Source organism: Magnolia sinica, chromosome 3, assembly GCF_029962835.1.
Source record: "Magnolia sinica isolate HGM2019 chromosome 3, MsV1, whole genome shotgun sequence".
In the NCBI taxonomy this organism is placed as follows: Eukaryota; Viridiplantae; Streptophyta; class Magnoliopsida; order Magnoliales; family Magnoliaceae; genus Magnolia; species Magnolia sinica.
Genome location: NC_080575.1, coordinates 100,725,617 through 100,741,973, shown reverse-complemented (window position 1 = coordinate 100,741,973; position 16,357 = coordinate 100,725,617). Strand labels below are relative to the sequence as shown.

The window sequence follows — 16,357 nt, the reverse complement described above, 5'->3', positions numbered from 1 at the left end:
GGGTTGGGAATAATCACTTATGTTTTAGTTGAGCATGGAGGACCTGGGTTGGGTTCTGTTCGGGCACCTGTGATTGGAATTTACGAGCAGATGAGATTATGGGTTAGTTCCTTTTCAGACTAGGTTGGCCTTCAACTAACCTGACCCACCTGAATTGTACCCCTAATTATTGTAGGCTTACACCTGGCAACTTGATATGGATTTAGGTTGAGTTCAAGTTTTAGAAAATTCGAGTTGGGAATGATCATATATGTTTGGGTCGAGTATGGAGGACCTTGGGTTAGGCTATGTTCGATCACCTGCGGTTGGAATTTACAGGCGGATGGGATTGTGGGTTGGTTCCTTTTTGGACTAGGTTGGCCTTGGGTTGGCCTTAAACTGACCTAACCCACCTGAATTTTACCCCTAATTATTGTAGTCTTACACTTGGCAGCCCGATTTGAATTTAGGTTGGGTTCAAGTTGGGAAAATTCAAGTCGTGTTGGGAATAATCACATATGTTTGGGTCAAGTTGAGGTTGGGTTGAATACGAAAGGACCGTGGGTTAGGTTTTGTCAAGGCACCTCGGGTTGGAATTTATGGGTAGATGGGATTATGGTTTGGTTCCTTTTTAAACTAGGATGGGCTTAGGTTGGCCTTCAGCCAACCTAACCCACCCAAATTGTACTCTTAATTATTGTAGGCTTATATTTGGTAGTAACATTGAACTTGTCTTTTTGCATTGGTTATGTATGAGTTAACGAAGCAATTTTTGAAATTTTAATCAATGAAAGAAAAGATTTTAAATCTAAGCAGCTATGTGGATGCAATGTGGGACTTGCCCAATTTCTCAAAATCGAGACTTGGAATGGTGGAAGATGTGAGGAGCTTGATATAGTTGGCAACAAACGGAGTATTATGACACATATACATTGATGGATAGACATGTATAATCCTTGTGAGGCATTAAAAGATTAATGATGACACATGTGGTATATGTGGGTGCTTAAATATGGATGACCACCCCCTGCATTCCATCCCGTGCCCACTATGCACAAAGAATATCTACATGCATTATGCATTGTATATCTGAGCTGTCCTAGTGTGGTAAAATCTCAACTGTTCCTTGCCTAGCAGCTACATTTTTATCACGATGTTACCTCTCACAACGAATGTTGTGAAGGCTAATTGCGAGGGAAAAAATGTCTGAAGTTATTCGAATTACACATTGTAGAGATTTTGTTGTTTGATCAAGCCATTTTTCCGGTAAAAGGGCTCTCCTCTATGTTTTCCCTACCTAAACGACACCTTAAATTTAGATTGTGGACATTTTTTTCTTGGAAAAAGCTGATAAGTAACTCAAACCTTATTAGGAATGTTCCACTTCTCCTTTAATTAATTGGATGATTATGGTTGAGAGATTAAAGTGATTTTTGAGAGGTTGAAAAATAATCGGTTGGCAACACATGATAATGAAACTTTCTAATACAATCAATGTGATTTATCTTGCTTTATAAAAAATCATTGATGCCATGGTTAGCAATCAGTTGAAGAAAGTAATTTTCGGGAGGGATGGGCAATCAAAGGCGAGCTTTGTTGGAGTTACTCCTTGAAAACCAATGTATGCAACAATCCATTGGCCTTGTGGATATGATAGACAGTTGATTTTGATAATCATGGGTACTTAGGATAAGTATGATATACTTTAACTAACATCTAGTATTAACTTAAATTAGGTCATGTGAGGAGTGATTCCACTGTATTCCTTAGGAATTTGAGATTGAACAAAGTGGTCATTAATTAGGGAGAGTTGTGATTCATAGATCTCAGTACCCTCATATATTACTAACCATCGCAAACGCATGAGACACATCTATAAATATTATTTTATGAGATGAATGATCATCCTGTGTGAGGAGATTGACTTGGGTCAGGATTGACGGTCTCCACCATCGGGAGCTAACTTGATATCGATCATGTGTTTGCCATTATCCTATATACGAGTGTAAGTGTGTTGTGGATATAAGATCCTGATATTGAACGTTTGGATACTTGCATTAGAGGTCGAATTTAAATTAATAGTCTAGGGCCCATTACTTTAGACTATAATCATAGTTGTGATGAAGAATATGATATTGTATGAAAGATGATCAATCTATAGGCTTAAGGATGTTTAAGGATTAGGATATTGACCAAGTGGTTTTAGCCCACTTTACAAGATTTCTTAGAAGCCACTGTAAGTAGATGATATTGGGTATATCCATCGAGATTCATTAATTTTTGTACAAGTCAACATGAGATTCATTATATTTATCCAAGAATTTGTTTATTACTAGATCTAATTAGATCAAGACTCATCAAGTGATTTTATCATTGGACCCAATATTTAAAAGGTTTTAATCAGCTTTATAAAAGTTTTCAATTATTAAAGTTTTGTTTTAACCATTAAAATTAATTTAATTTCACTTTGTGACATGATAGCCCATATCTAATGGTTCACTAGGATTTGGAAAAAGCTTTGGGCATCCCTCTGGGTGTTTCTTAGAGAGAGAGAGAAAGTGTGTGTGTGTTCCACTCCCTTTCCTTCTCCTATCATCTTCTCTTCTCCTTTACAAGTGTGATGTACATGATCCACCTATTAGATTATGTGCGACTCCTTCAAAGAGGAGTAGACAACGATTTTCTCACCTCACCCACCTGAAATAGATCGAGAGGAGACCTTTTTTGTTAGAGGATCAGCATTGGAAAAAGGCATTATAAAAAAGAAGCATCCCACAATTCAACCACATAAGATAAGATCTCGACTATTCTTCATGGTGTTTGATGTTTTAGAAATATAATTATTGCAAATGGGAATTTTTCAAAGAATATCAAATTTGATCTTTAGATTATATTAAGTTTCTGCTGCATATGAACCCAAAAATCCAACAAACTCAACATAATGGTCAACATCATTTTATTTTATTTTAATTTTTTTAATTTTTTAATTTTTTTATTTTTTTGTGATGGATAGCAATTAGCAACCGTCCATTTCCTATCCATTAATCAAGTGGTCACGATGATTAGATGAAACCAATTTTTTAGGGAGGGATAGGCATCAAAAGGAGTACTCCACCTGATGGATGGTATGGTCATAGTCTTTTTATTATAATTAATATGGACCATTCATTTCTTGGCTGTTGACTTTCTCCTGAGAAATCTCCAGTGCTAGCTAAACATGTTTAAGAGTTTCCCCTGAAAATCCCAAGTCTCATCTAGTCCTGCCAATGGGTGAGGTTGGGTCGGGGTGGTGGTCAGCCAAAGCCATTACATAGTGATCTGACCTGACCCCACTTAAAATTTCTTAAGCCCGAGCCCAAGCTGGCAGACCCATATAGTTGTAATTGGTCAGGCTCCTGGACCGCCGGATTCAACCCAGGATACTAAATGCGCTCCTTCACAGTCCTTCGTTGATCTGGCCTTGATGGCAAACATTGGCCATTAGATCCTCTCCTCAACTAGAATGGATGAAGATTATAGTACAGGTCTTTCTATTTCAAGTAATGGGTTGGGTCAACTTGGCCGGGTCATTTGGCTTAGCCCATTGATGCACTATATGGGCAGGTCCAGATCTGGTCGGGCTAAACCCAAGCCCAACCAATTTATCTAAATGGGCTAATTTTTTTACTGGAGCTGGACCGACAACCTAACCTGACATGACCTGAACCTGGCTTATAAGTGGGTCAGGCCAATTGACCCATGGGTCAACCTCATCCTAATTAGAAAGGGAAGCACCATGAGAAAGACTTCCAACCTTTACCCGGGCAAACCAACAGCCCCTAAAAGTTTTGTTTTCTAAGGAAAAAATGATTGTAAACACTAGAGCTGGGCGGCCAGTCGAGTTAGATAAAGTTAGGGCTGATCTGACACCATCTGGTTTTGAAATAGACCTAATCCGAACTCGACCTGATTTGGTACCGAGTCCAGCATGCCTGACCCGATCCGAGTCCGGATCTGACTTGGACTAATCTGGACCGAGTCTAACCCAATAACAAATGCTGAGTTAGATCAAGTCAACACCTAGTCAAGTCGGGTGCAACGGGCATCTACCGGCTGAAATCACATTCAAAACCTAGGTGAACTTGTTGGAATTGCAACTAGAGGTGTACATGAACCGAGCTATCTCGGTTAGCTCGCTCGACTCGACTCGAAAAAGCCCGATTCAACTCAGTTCAAAGCTGAATTCGAGCCGAGTCGAGCTGATTTTTTGGGCTCAAAAATGAGTTCGAGCTTACCCTAGCTCGACTCGACTCGACTCGGATCGAACACAGCTTGAACTGAACTTGGATCGAACTAGTTTGGTGACTCGGTTACTTTGATATTGATGTTGCTCACCAAGTGTTTGATGAAATGACTTAACGAAGTGTGGCTGGTGGCAAGGAAGGTATGTATATGAAACAAATATCCTTTTTTTCTTAATGTTTATGTTGCTTAGAAGGTGTTTGATAAAATACCTGAAAAACTTTTGCTGGTATTTCACATATAGTGGGTTTTTTAAGGTGCAATCCAGGTGTTTTTAGAAATGCTGCACAGACAAATTCGGCTCGATCTTGGCTTGAACTCGGCTCGAACTAGTCTAAGCTGCTGACCAAACCGAGCCGAGCTGACCAACCAGGCTCGAGGACTAAGCAGAGCCGAGTTCGAGTTGAGGTCAGCTAGTGGCCGAGCCAAGTCGAGCTGAGGCCAGCTCGACTCGATGTACACCCCTAATTGCAGCCTCTCCATGAAACGTTAGCCATGGGCATCTAATCTGAATGGTCCATGTGATCCGGCATCCCATGAAACCTCATGGGACCAATTTTCACACTGATCTAAAACTCTTGTGAGCCATAGCAAAGAGAGATGCAAATCAAGGGAGGAAACTGTTTTCTTTTTCCATGGCCCACTAAGTTTTGGATCAAAGTATAAGTTAGGCCCTAGGGGTTTCACAGGGTGCTACATCATGTGGACTGTTCAGATTTGGGATTCACATCACGTATGATGAGTTCTCAAAAAGTTCGCACGAGTTCCGTACGAACTGGTGAACTATGCAGCTGAGCATTTGTGTAACATTTCGGAAAAATCCGTACAAGGACCCGAGTACCACCTCAAACAGAAATCATCCAGGACCGAAACCTTTAGAAATTAGGTTAATATTAGCAAGTGCTAAACTAGAGTACTTATGAAATTAGTACTAATCACTTTAAATATGATCTGCAAGACCCGAACCGTGCAGAATCATTGACGCTACATTACCTTGAAATTTAGAATTCATCCCTAAACCCGGTTGCTCTCGGGAGCACACCGAAACTCCGTATCGGACCTGGACCGCACGTCGAAAGTCCGATAACCGCAAAATTATACAATTATGACCACATTACTGGACTTGACAACCCTCTCGAAAATCAAGTCTCAATTGTGTCTAGGAATGCACAACTTGAGCTAGGAGCAAAGTGTGTAAGAAACGTGAATATCTTTAGAAATAAAATCCGAATTTAAGTAATCTGAGTCGTGTCGCTTGGAGGCCAAATATAAGGATTCTGACCGTCAGAATCTGACCCAAATACACACTCGAATCAAGGAAATTGTCCCATACATGGCAATGTTCTTGTGGCCCTAATTGAGTAACCGTGACCGTTGAACTGAAACTAATCCACCACGGTCAATTTGCAAACCCGATCAAAACGAAAACTCAGCCTGACCTAGATCCAATGTCGGGGAGCTTAAGTCCGACCGCACGCAAAAAAGGGGCCACTAGAAGTGCTCCGTTGGGTTGAAACAGACGCCCTTTGGATATAACCTAAGTATACCTTGGCCCTGGGGCCATTTCCAACAGACCTAGGCCTATATAAGGGCCTTAAATCCTCTCTCTAATATTTCATACGAATTTTTAAACCCTAATGAAGAGAAAAGAGGAAAAGGAAAGGAAAGAGAGATAAAGAGAGAGAGACAGTTAGAGATTCATCCTGGGATTTGATCCTGTTGCTCCATGCACTAGCCACCTTATCTGTATCGCTATACGGGCGATTCCAATTCCATTCTTAGGTAAGAAAACCTAACCCTAACCTGTTATAGGGTTTCAAACATTGTAAGTAATGGAATAGCTAACCTATTTCATACTGTAGGTTGCCAATCCGCTATTGACAAAGGTTAAGTGTCTAAAACGAATCCGTTACGCGTTTACCAGGGTAAGGTGCGGACTATAAACGTTTAGGTTATGGTTTTCAAGGCTTTCAATGTCAGTAATAATTTATGAATGACTTGATTGCTATCTCATATGCTTAGACACGATGTTTCCCGTATAGTAAACATAGATGTAAACTATATTGATTTTAATGCATTCTAAGTATTTGTTGAAATGACTGAATGAATATGGATTCATGATTTGTGCTTGCCATGATTTATGTGTGAGGATATATGATGGTTGTACGTGTGGCAACTCCTATGTGGAAGGATTTGCTACGATGTGCATTTTAACTAATTTATTACATGTACGTAATATGTATAGTCTAAGTGTTCGATAAAATGCCTAAGTGAGAAAATGCTTAATGTAATGTGCTTAAGGAGGGTGTTGAGATAGGATTCTCAATCCCCTTACCTAGGGTTACAGTTTCTTTCATGTAGTCTATTTTACTACAATGTGATTTGTAAATTAAATGCTCATGTATGTCAACATGTATTCTATGTGTTCGTTGAAATGCTGATATGAGATCTATATTCAATTGTGTCATTACATGCTGTCTTGACTATTACATTTGAATGTTATTGATCTGGAGTGTGTTTGGGGCTACGTTGTAGTCCAGGCAATCGGTAATGATTTACGACCGGTGGCTGAACTGTTTTAGCCACGACACATGCGTTCGACGAATCCGAGTCGTACGTCACTTGACGACAGTGGTTAGCCCACACGGAATGCTTATGCATTCCATATCGATTAAGTCTATGTGTGCTCGTACTAGTCGATCTCGTCAAGTAACCCGATTGACCCAATGTATGTTCACCATGTATGGACGCTACTGCTTGAATCTAAGGTACCAAACTCACCAGTGAAAATCTCTTTAACCTTGATACCTCGATCCGCTAAGACTCATGAGCCAGTCATGGTGGTATGGGACACCGTGGTAGAGCTTTCGGCTTATACTGGGGTGACGAGCCTCCTCGTAGTGACCAGTGAGCAACCCAAACTCGTGATCCAAATACGGTAGTATGGGACACTATTCGAACTGTCGGCCTACACTGATAAGGTAACGAGCCCTTTGTAGTGACCTAGAGCATACTCTAAGACCGCGTAGAGGCGACGAGCCTTTACGTAGTAACCAGAGTACATACTAGGCCTGCATTGATAAGGTGATGAGCCCTTTGCGGTGACCTAGAACCGTAACATCGTATGAGATTTACTAGGACTGACGACCCTAGAATGGATCACTGATTGAGAAATAATATAAGGGAGGTAACTTAGCTTCCCAATTCTACTGTATGAAAAGGACTAATAAGAACTTGGTAATCACGCTCATGCACCGCATTACGTGTGCGTTTGGCGTAGCAGGTCAAGTACTGAGGAAGTGTTGCATGTGCGATCGTGAAATGAAGTCGCTGAGGGAGCGCAGGCGAGGGCATGCATCATTATTTCATATCATTCTTACATTAATCACAGTACTTTGGGATATTTGCTTGTATTGCGTTATCATTACTGCTTGACTGAATTGATAACATATTAACCTTTGCTATATTGTTCCACTGAGTTGATCACTCACTCCCACATTACGGGACGGTATTGTACACACCAACCAGACCCTGTTGTAGGTTCAGATGATGGCGTAGCCTGCGAGACGAAGCCGGGCTTTGAGGATGACGAGGAGGCATTCTCATATATGCAGTATTCAGACGGATTTACGTAGACCGTTCTGAATCGGCGGGGCTTCAGGGTTCATGCTTGTAGAGGACTACCACTCTTCTGACATTTTGTATTTTGAATCAATACTTGTAACTATTTAACCTGACAATGCGTTCATACTTTGGAAACCTATAGTAATTTATATATTTTATACTTTGATTATAGTCTTCTGCTTGCGTAAATTTAACTGTCCCTAGAGTATGATCTGCTGATTTAGCTTAATCCCATTCATGTTTTATACACCAACATGGACAACATCAAATCATCCTTATGAATGTTGCATAAGTAATACGTTGAAACTCGGGAGTTGGGCACCTGCTTGATTTCCGATTTTCAGGGTGTTACAATTTGGCTATATATATATATATATATATATATATATATATATATATATATATATATATATATATATATATATATATATATATAAGTTTTGATTGGATTTCAGGTCGAGTCAAGTCGTCCGTGCCTAACTCTAGTAAACATAGAGCATCGTCATATATGCTACAGATCAAACGGTTTGAATCATCCGATTGCCGTGAATTTTACATTGTTCCCCATGAAATAAAGGCTGGACAAAATGAACAGTCCAGATTGATTAATTGGACTGTCCATGCATCATTACGCGAGAATAAACCATTCATTCTCAAAATCATACCTTACAAGTTCCAACCAATACAACATCAAATAAAAAACAATCTAAGCTTGAAACTTTATTATATGGTCTTCAAATGAGACATCCAAACACCCACCAAACCAAACAAAATTGAGATGCACCAACATTGATACAAACTAGTAGATTTTTGGTGGGTATTTGATGGCATTTTTCACCATTTTCTTTGAAGCAGCATCTCCAAGATCAATACCACAGATATCAGCCAACCTAATGAGATACAACAGCACATCAGAAAGCTCTTCTCCCAAATGCTCTTTATCAGATTCTTCCCAGTTTGGCAGGCCTTTTGCCACCTCTCCCCTCCATTGGAATATCTCTGATAGCTCCCCAACTTCACCTACCTATCCACCAAACACCACACGCATAAAAATTAATATATATAAAATAAAATAGACTCCACTATATAGTGGACCACAAATATCACATGTTTTGCATTTGTCTCTATGGGGGCAGTGACATGTGTGTATAAGATCCAAACCGTTCATCTGATAGGCCACAGTATGGATTGACCGTAACCCAAAATTTATGATGGTTGGATGATCCTATAAGTGTATGTTCTTTTTCTCATAGAATGCCTACCGTTGGTTAGTTTATGGTCCATCCATGATGAGTTCTACTTATATGCGTTTGGCATGTGCCCAATGCAGTGTGCGTGCACGTGTGAACTGCGTGTGATGCCATGTGAATGACACTAGAATCCTCTACTTTATATAAGCATACTCGCGTGTAGGGTGCTGCCCAGCCACACATGCACACATGTCAACATGGCAAACATGTGCTGGATCTCAGCTTTCCATAAGATGGGCCACGCTCTATTTAGATAGCTGGCCTGAAAAAAGAAGCCCTTTCGTTTAATATGTCGGATACAATGTACAAAACAAAGGGACATCAAAAACGACTATTTTCTCAGCCATTTGTTTTGTATGTTGTGGCCCATAAGTTGAAAGGGCTTTATTTTTGAGCCAGAACTATACACACGAATGCTCACATGCGCACCTTCTTACATGAGCACCCATATGCACCTTTTCACACGTGTCATGGTCACATAATCTGAATGGTTCACATGATGCGGCACCCCTTGAAACCGTATCGGCCCAAGGTTTCAAACCCAACTCTCAGCCCGATGCAAAACTCTGGTAGGCCATGTAAAATGAAACATTTTCCTCACTTGATTTGTATTTCTCTTTACTATCGCCCAATCAAGCTGAAAAATAGGCTTATAGGGTTTAAAGGGGTACCGCATCACGTGGACTGTTCAGACATGACCATGACATTTGTGCAAAGGTGGCATGAGTGCTCATATTTCTCTCTCACACACACACACACACACACACACACACACATATATATATATATATATATATATATATATATATATATATATATATGCACGTGTGAACTGTGTCGTGCCCTTGTAAACGATACTAGATAGATTCCTGTACTTTTTAACGAGAGGTTTGCTAAGCATACTTGCGTGTAGGGCACTGCCCGGCCACCCAAGCACGCATGTCAACATGGCACGCACGTCACAGATCCCTAGCTTTCCATTAGATGGGCCGCGCCCTATTCAGACACTCCGCAACAAAAACAAGCCTTTTTGTTTCATATGTGAGCCATAATGTACAAAACAAAGGGATGCCTACAAAAGATTGTTTTCTCAGCCGTTTATTTTGTATGTTGAGGCCCACAGGGTTTAAAGGGCCTGACTAATTTCAAACCAGAAGATTGAATTTCGAAAAAAAAAGTTTTATCGTGCCAAATCCCAGCCACACAAGCATGTCAACATAGCACGCATGTGCCAAATCCCTAGTGTTCCGTCAGATGGGCCGCGACCTATTTAGACAGCTGGCCTGAAAAAACAAGCCCTTTGTATCATACGTCGGCCACAATGTACAAAACAAATGGATGTTTAGAAAAAAAAAAAAGAAAAAAAAATGAGGTTTTTCATCCATTTGTTTTATACGTTGTGCCCGCAAGGTTGAGAGGGCTTGGATTTTAAGCCAAAATAAAAAATAAAATTTAAAAAATAGCTATTCATTTGTTTTATACATTGCGGCCTATAAATATGAAAAAGCTTGGATAGCTAATAGGGTTAGCTTATCATTAATAAAAGACCATATCAATGACTAAATTCTTGAATAGAAAATAACAATCGAGACGAATAATCAACAACGATAACGACAAAAGAATTTCAAGTACCAGAGACAAAACCCATGTAATTAAAACTAATCAACGGACCATATGCACTTAAAAATAAAATAGATTAAAGAAAAAAGTATATTATGAAAATTACCATAGCAAGAAGAAGATTTCTTGGGCTATGGTATTGCTCCCAATCTCTTGCTTTAGCAAATTCCTCAAGCTTCCTTGAGAAGTCTTTTAGACTAATTTCCACCTCTCTCTCTTCCTTTCTCTCTTCTCCTTCTCCTTCCCCCATACTGGTTTTTCCTTCACCTATGTTTAGAGTGTATGGAGAAAAGGAGAGGGAAGTTCTTCTGGCTTTATAAGTGATTTTTTTTGTTTTTTTTGGTGAAGGAATATATGCATTTGAAAAGATATTACAAATAATAAAAATAATAAAAATAAAATAGAAAAAAGGTAGGTGCAGTGGGGCAAAAGGTCCATGTTTAATGCATGAGATTCCACTACCCCCCACCATGCAAAATGGCCAGCTTCACACTCTAAAATGAGAGAAGAATATGCTTTTTTAGGCCATGGTGGACCTCTAAACATTTAATGGTGGGGGATTCATGAAATCTTTTAAGATATGTTTCCTAATTGTAGCTGGTTTGCTATAACCACCCATTCAAAGCTTTTAGGACCACTGGCTCCCTCCATAGCTTGTACTTGGATTTTCATACGATCTTCAAAACAAGAATCTCCTTTTAGTGAGGGCATTTTAGTAATTTTATGAGTGCTTGTGAAATTCTACTCTGGCGGAGTACGAGTGATGATATGCAGGCACTTAGAAAATGTACACATGGTGTACATTAACTCAAATAAAACTGATTAAATCGTGGGACTCAATGTTGATTTGTTAGAATCCCAAATCCCAAAATGGGATTGGTTGATCAATCCTAACCTTTGATTTGTGGATGCTTGTTTGTTGAAAGACCGATCAATCCGATGATGGGACAAACGAATAACGGTAATTTTTGGTTCATGGTACATCTAAAGTCCAAAACATAATTTGGAGATTTTAATTGGATTTTTTTTTATACCATGTATGGAATTTCTAAGTGCCTGAATGTCAAGTACCATGCTCTACCAGAGTATCAAAAATTTTCCAATTTTTTTCTTTTAAAAAACATGGGTATTTTAAGCCAGGAGTGTCAGATACATTGGCCCATATTGCACATATGGCAAACGTGTCACGTGACTACAGCTGCATCAAGACAATTGAGGGCATTTTGGTATTTTTTACAGGAGTTGGTAAAATTCAAAAAAACATAGGAACTTTCATCAAAGACGGTCCAAAAACACCTGGTCCACATATTATTATTGTTACGGAAAAAAAATGAATTCCCCCCTCCCTCGTGCTTCTGGGTCCAACCACACCCTTACTTTATTTTTATTTCAGTAAACACCTTGGTTTACAAAAACTATACTAATAAGTCCCTCCCATTTGATTTTTTTCCTTTCAAATTTACCCTTTCTCTTTCTATCCCTTCAGGAAGATCCCAACAAATGCACTGTCTGAAGTCAAAGGTTAGAATCCCAAAATGGGATTCGATTGGTAAAAATAAGGATCAGTCCAAAATCTGGTGGTAAAATCATATGCAATTTGGGTCAGCAGTTTGGACGGTCTAAATTGCAATACATATGTGCCTTGTGAACAGTTAAGAGTCACCACCATTTTAAAACTGTGGTGAAGTTTAGCCCATGGGCAACGGTAGAACTTGGTGAAAATCTAAGGGGCGAACAAGATGTATTTTTAAAAGTAGGGATTGGGTTGGAATAAAAATTAAAAAAAAACTGGGGGCTGTTTATCCTGATAGCTGAAAAGAGGGGGTGTTTGGTCCTTACACCTTATCAAAGGCTGCTTGCTACCATGGATTTGGAGGGGTTTGAGGGGATTTCAAAATCCCTTGTATGTTTTGGCACTATAAGGTGAATGGGGATTTCACATTGAGGGGGTTTTAAGTCCCCTCCAACAAGGGGTTTTTTTTTTGTTAGCTTGTTATTAGACCAACTGTCAGATCACACTTCACTGTTAGCCACCCTCCCGAGGGAATCAATACCAAGAGCTCGGGTGTTGACACGAGGTATCTTTTACTCGGTCTACCACTTGAGCTATGCACCTGGGGGTGTAACATGTGTGTAACTAGAGTATTGATCTATTAGGCACATGGCCTACCGATGATATCGCAAAACAATTAGATTATCAATTGCTTCACTATAATTACTTTAATATGATGATCTGTGTTGTCCAAACATTGTCCATGTAATTAAAAATTATTGGTAAGTCACTTAGATGTGATCTTCTGCTTGTGGCCCATCCAAGAATAGTAATTTTATCATTTTTGGGTAAAGTATATATTTCAATGGGCTTATTACAACCATTGTATTAAACATTACATACATATACTAATCAAAGATATTAAAATTAATTTAGTAATTAAATTCAAACCCCCGTAAATATACTATGAACAACTACTTTTGGATGAGAAGGGATTCTAAATTCAGGGTGCCAAACACAAAGGAGGATTTCAAATCCTATGCGTTTCAAATCCAGGGGATTCCCAATCTAGGGGGTTCAAATCCACGCTCCCAAACATGCACGGTGGTGGAGAAATGATGGGGCCCTATTGGAGCAATATAAGTTATGTCTCTAAGTTGCATAGGTTCACTTGGACAGTCTAATCTGAACCATCCAATGCGTTCAGATCATATTTTATGGGCTACCATGTAAAACCTACTTTAATTGGATAATCTAGTCTGTCCATCCATGCATTGGCCGTAATTCTCTGTAGCTATCCTTTTCCCAAGATATGGATAGGATGGTTACAATTAGAGGTGTACATGAACTGAGCTAGCTCGGTTAGCTCGCTCGACTTGACTCAAAAAAGCTCAATTCGACTCTGTTCGAAGCTGAGTTCGAGCCAAGTCGAGCTGATTTTTTGAGCTTGAAAATGATTTCGAGCTGAGTTTGAGTTAGCCCCAACTCGACTTGACTCGGATGAAACCCAGCTCGAATCAAACTTGGATTGAACCAGTTAGGTGACTTGGCCACCTTGATATTGATGTTGCTTACCAAGTGTTTGGTGAAATGACTTAATGAAGTGTGGCTAGTGGCAAGGAAGGTATGTATATGAAACCAATATCCTTTTTTTCTTGATTCTTATGTTGCTTAGAAGGTGTTTGATCAAATACCTGTAAAACCATCGCTGCTGTCTTAAATACAATGAGATTTTGAAGGTGTAGTCCAGGTGTTTGTGAAAATGCTACACAGGTGAATCCGCTTGATCTTGGCTCGAATTGGCATAAGCTACTGACCGAACCAAGCGGAGTTAGCTAGTTAGGCTCGAGAACTAAGCCGAGCTGAGTTCAAGTTGAGGTCAGCTAATGGCCGAGCCGAGTTGAGCTGAGGCCAGCTCGACTTGGTTTGACTCGATATACACCCCTAGTTACAATTACCTAACAAAACTAATTCATTAGAATCATAATCAATCCATGATGGTCCCTTACAAATTGAAGGATCAAATTGTTGATTGGAGCTATTTCTATAGACCGTCCATGTTTAAGGCAATTGATTAAATTGTTAATATTCATCGGATCATAGCCATATTTTCATGGTGGCCCATGAAATCTGGGTTGAATCTAATGCAACTAGGAACAACATAGCATTTCTCTTATTATCTGTATTATCTTTAATTGAAAATGATATTTCTCTTGGTTTTAAAAGGAGTTATATGAAATGCTTAGGCAGTGCACGAAGTTTGACACTTTGAGGCACTAAAAGATTGCCCAACCCCAAATAAACTAATCAAAAATGGAATAAACTCTCTCTAAAATCAAATTGATTGAACAATCCCAACCATTGATTCTTGGATACTTGTTTTTTGAAATTGGACAATGCAATGTTTTCATTTTCAGCCATATAATAAATATGCATAATCCCATGGTCAAATAACAAAACAGAGAGAATTTGACAAAAAAAAAAATGCCTACTTAATATAGAATTTACATTTTGGTACCTTTCTAAAAAAAGGTTTTGAATAAGTTTTTTTTTTTTTTCCACGTTTTCAATAAACTACTTAATAATTTAAGGCTGTCAAAGGAATGCTTGTACAGAAGGATGCCTAGGAGGACAAAATATATAGATTGTCTTTTAATATTATCATGCCTAGTCTTATCAGCTTGCAAAATCCATCCTTCAAATAAAAAGTCACTAAGAAAATTGATGGATTACTGTGTTTTACTTTTAACTAATTATCTCTGGAGTACCTTGGCTTACATTTTGTAACGAAAGGTCAGCTCAACATTGCTAGCAAAGTGTGGGCCACTCATGTTGGCTCTACTGTGATGTTTATGTGAAATTCGGCTTAGGTAACCAGGTGCATCGTCCCATGTTAGGCTTAGAGCCCAAAAATCAACCCTGTGATTAAGGTGGACCACATGATTGGAAAAAAATGTGGTACAAGTCAACCCTCACCCTCTAAAATGTTTCCCTTTGTGTGGCTCACTTGAATCACAGATTGCTTGATACTATTGTCAAATGTCTTCAACTTATTTGTAATTGGGTTTGTTGATGGCATTGACAGACCACTTGATCCCATCGAACAGTTGTTGAGCACATCAAAAGCTCACTCGATCCCGAGAAAATTTTATTTTTTGGCCTTTGCTTGCTATTGATGGGCCATCGATGGCACTCGATCTTATTGAAGCTCCCATCGACCAGCTTGCGTAGTTTTGTAAAATTATGAGTTTTGTTTCTTAATTTAGTTTTAATCCTATTTAAAGATTTGTAATTGGAGATTAGGGTAGAGAAACGTGCTTATACTTAGGGCTTTTGTGAGCAATGAAAGATCAAGGTTAGGATTTTGTGTATGGTTTTCAAAGTTTATTATCAGAGCGATAAGTTTTTCTATCTATTGTAACATTAATTGTCATAGTAAATTCATTATCCCTTTTTCCCGTGATGATTTTTTCATGTAAAACCTTGTATTGTTTGTGTTCTTTGTTTATTTAATATCTTATTATTTAATTCTAACTTTAAGTTGCTTCCGCATGTCCCCCAACAGAAACTTAGTCCCTTGGCCTAAATATTGGTGTGACATCTAATGCTTGTAGTGGATTTCATATAATAATCATGGTTAACCCTATAAAAGTCAAGTGCAGATGTCTCTCTCTCAACTATTTCTTTTAGTGTGGCCCACCTGAACCATAGGTCAACTTGATTTTTTGAACATTTTCCTAACATGGGACTATATATCTAATAGTTGGAATGGATTTCACATACATATCACGGTGAACCCTAACAAAACCAAATACAAAAATACAAAAAAACCAAAAAACAAAAATAAAAAATAAAAATCCCTCTCTTAATTGTTAAAATTATGGGATGCTCACCCTTAGTATTTTACAGGTATACTGATGTATATATGAGATATGAGTTCACTCCAAACATTAAATGTGTAATCCTATGTTAGGCAGGCTAAAAAAATCAGGCTACGGTACTTCAAAGGAAACTGTTTGGAGACAAATCCACCTTTAATTTTTACCAAGCACACCGTGATAATTATATGAAATCTGCTCCAAATATTATATGCCTCACCACCTTAATCACA

The 16,357-nt window shown here is 38.8% G+C and overlaps 1 protein-coding gene across 1 annotated transcript; it reads right to left on the bottom strand.

Annotated features, from left to right (window-relative positions):
* Positions 1-8,579: 8,579 nt before the first annotated feature.
* On the bottom strand, positions 8,580-11,070 carry LOC131240426 (uncharacterized). Its single transcript, XM_058238649.1, has 2 exons — positions 10,861-11,070; positions 8,580-8,908 (listed from the first exon to the last, which is right to left on the bottom strand). The coding sequence occupies exons 1-2, from the start codon at positions 11,002-11,004 to the stop codon at positions 8,684-8,686; spliced, it is 369 nt and encodes a 122-aa protein (XP_058094632.1). The 5' UTR covers positions 11,005-11,070; the 3' UTR covers positions 8,580-8,683.
* Between the last annotated feature and the right edge of the window lie 5,287 nt (positions 11,071-16,357).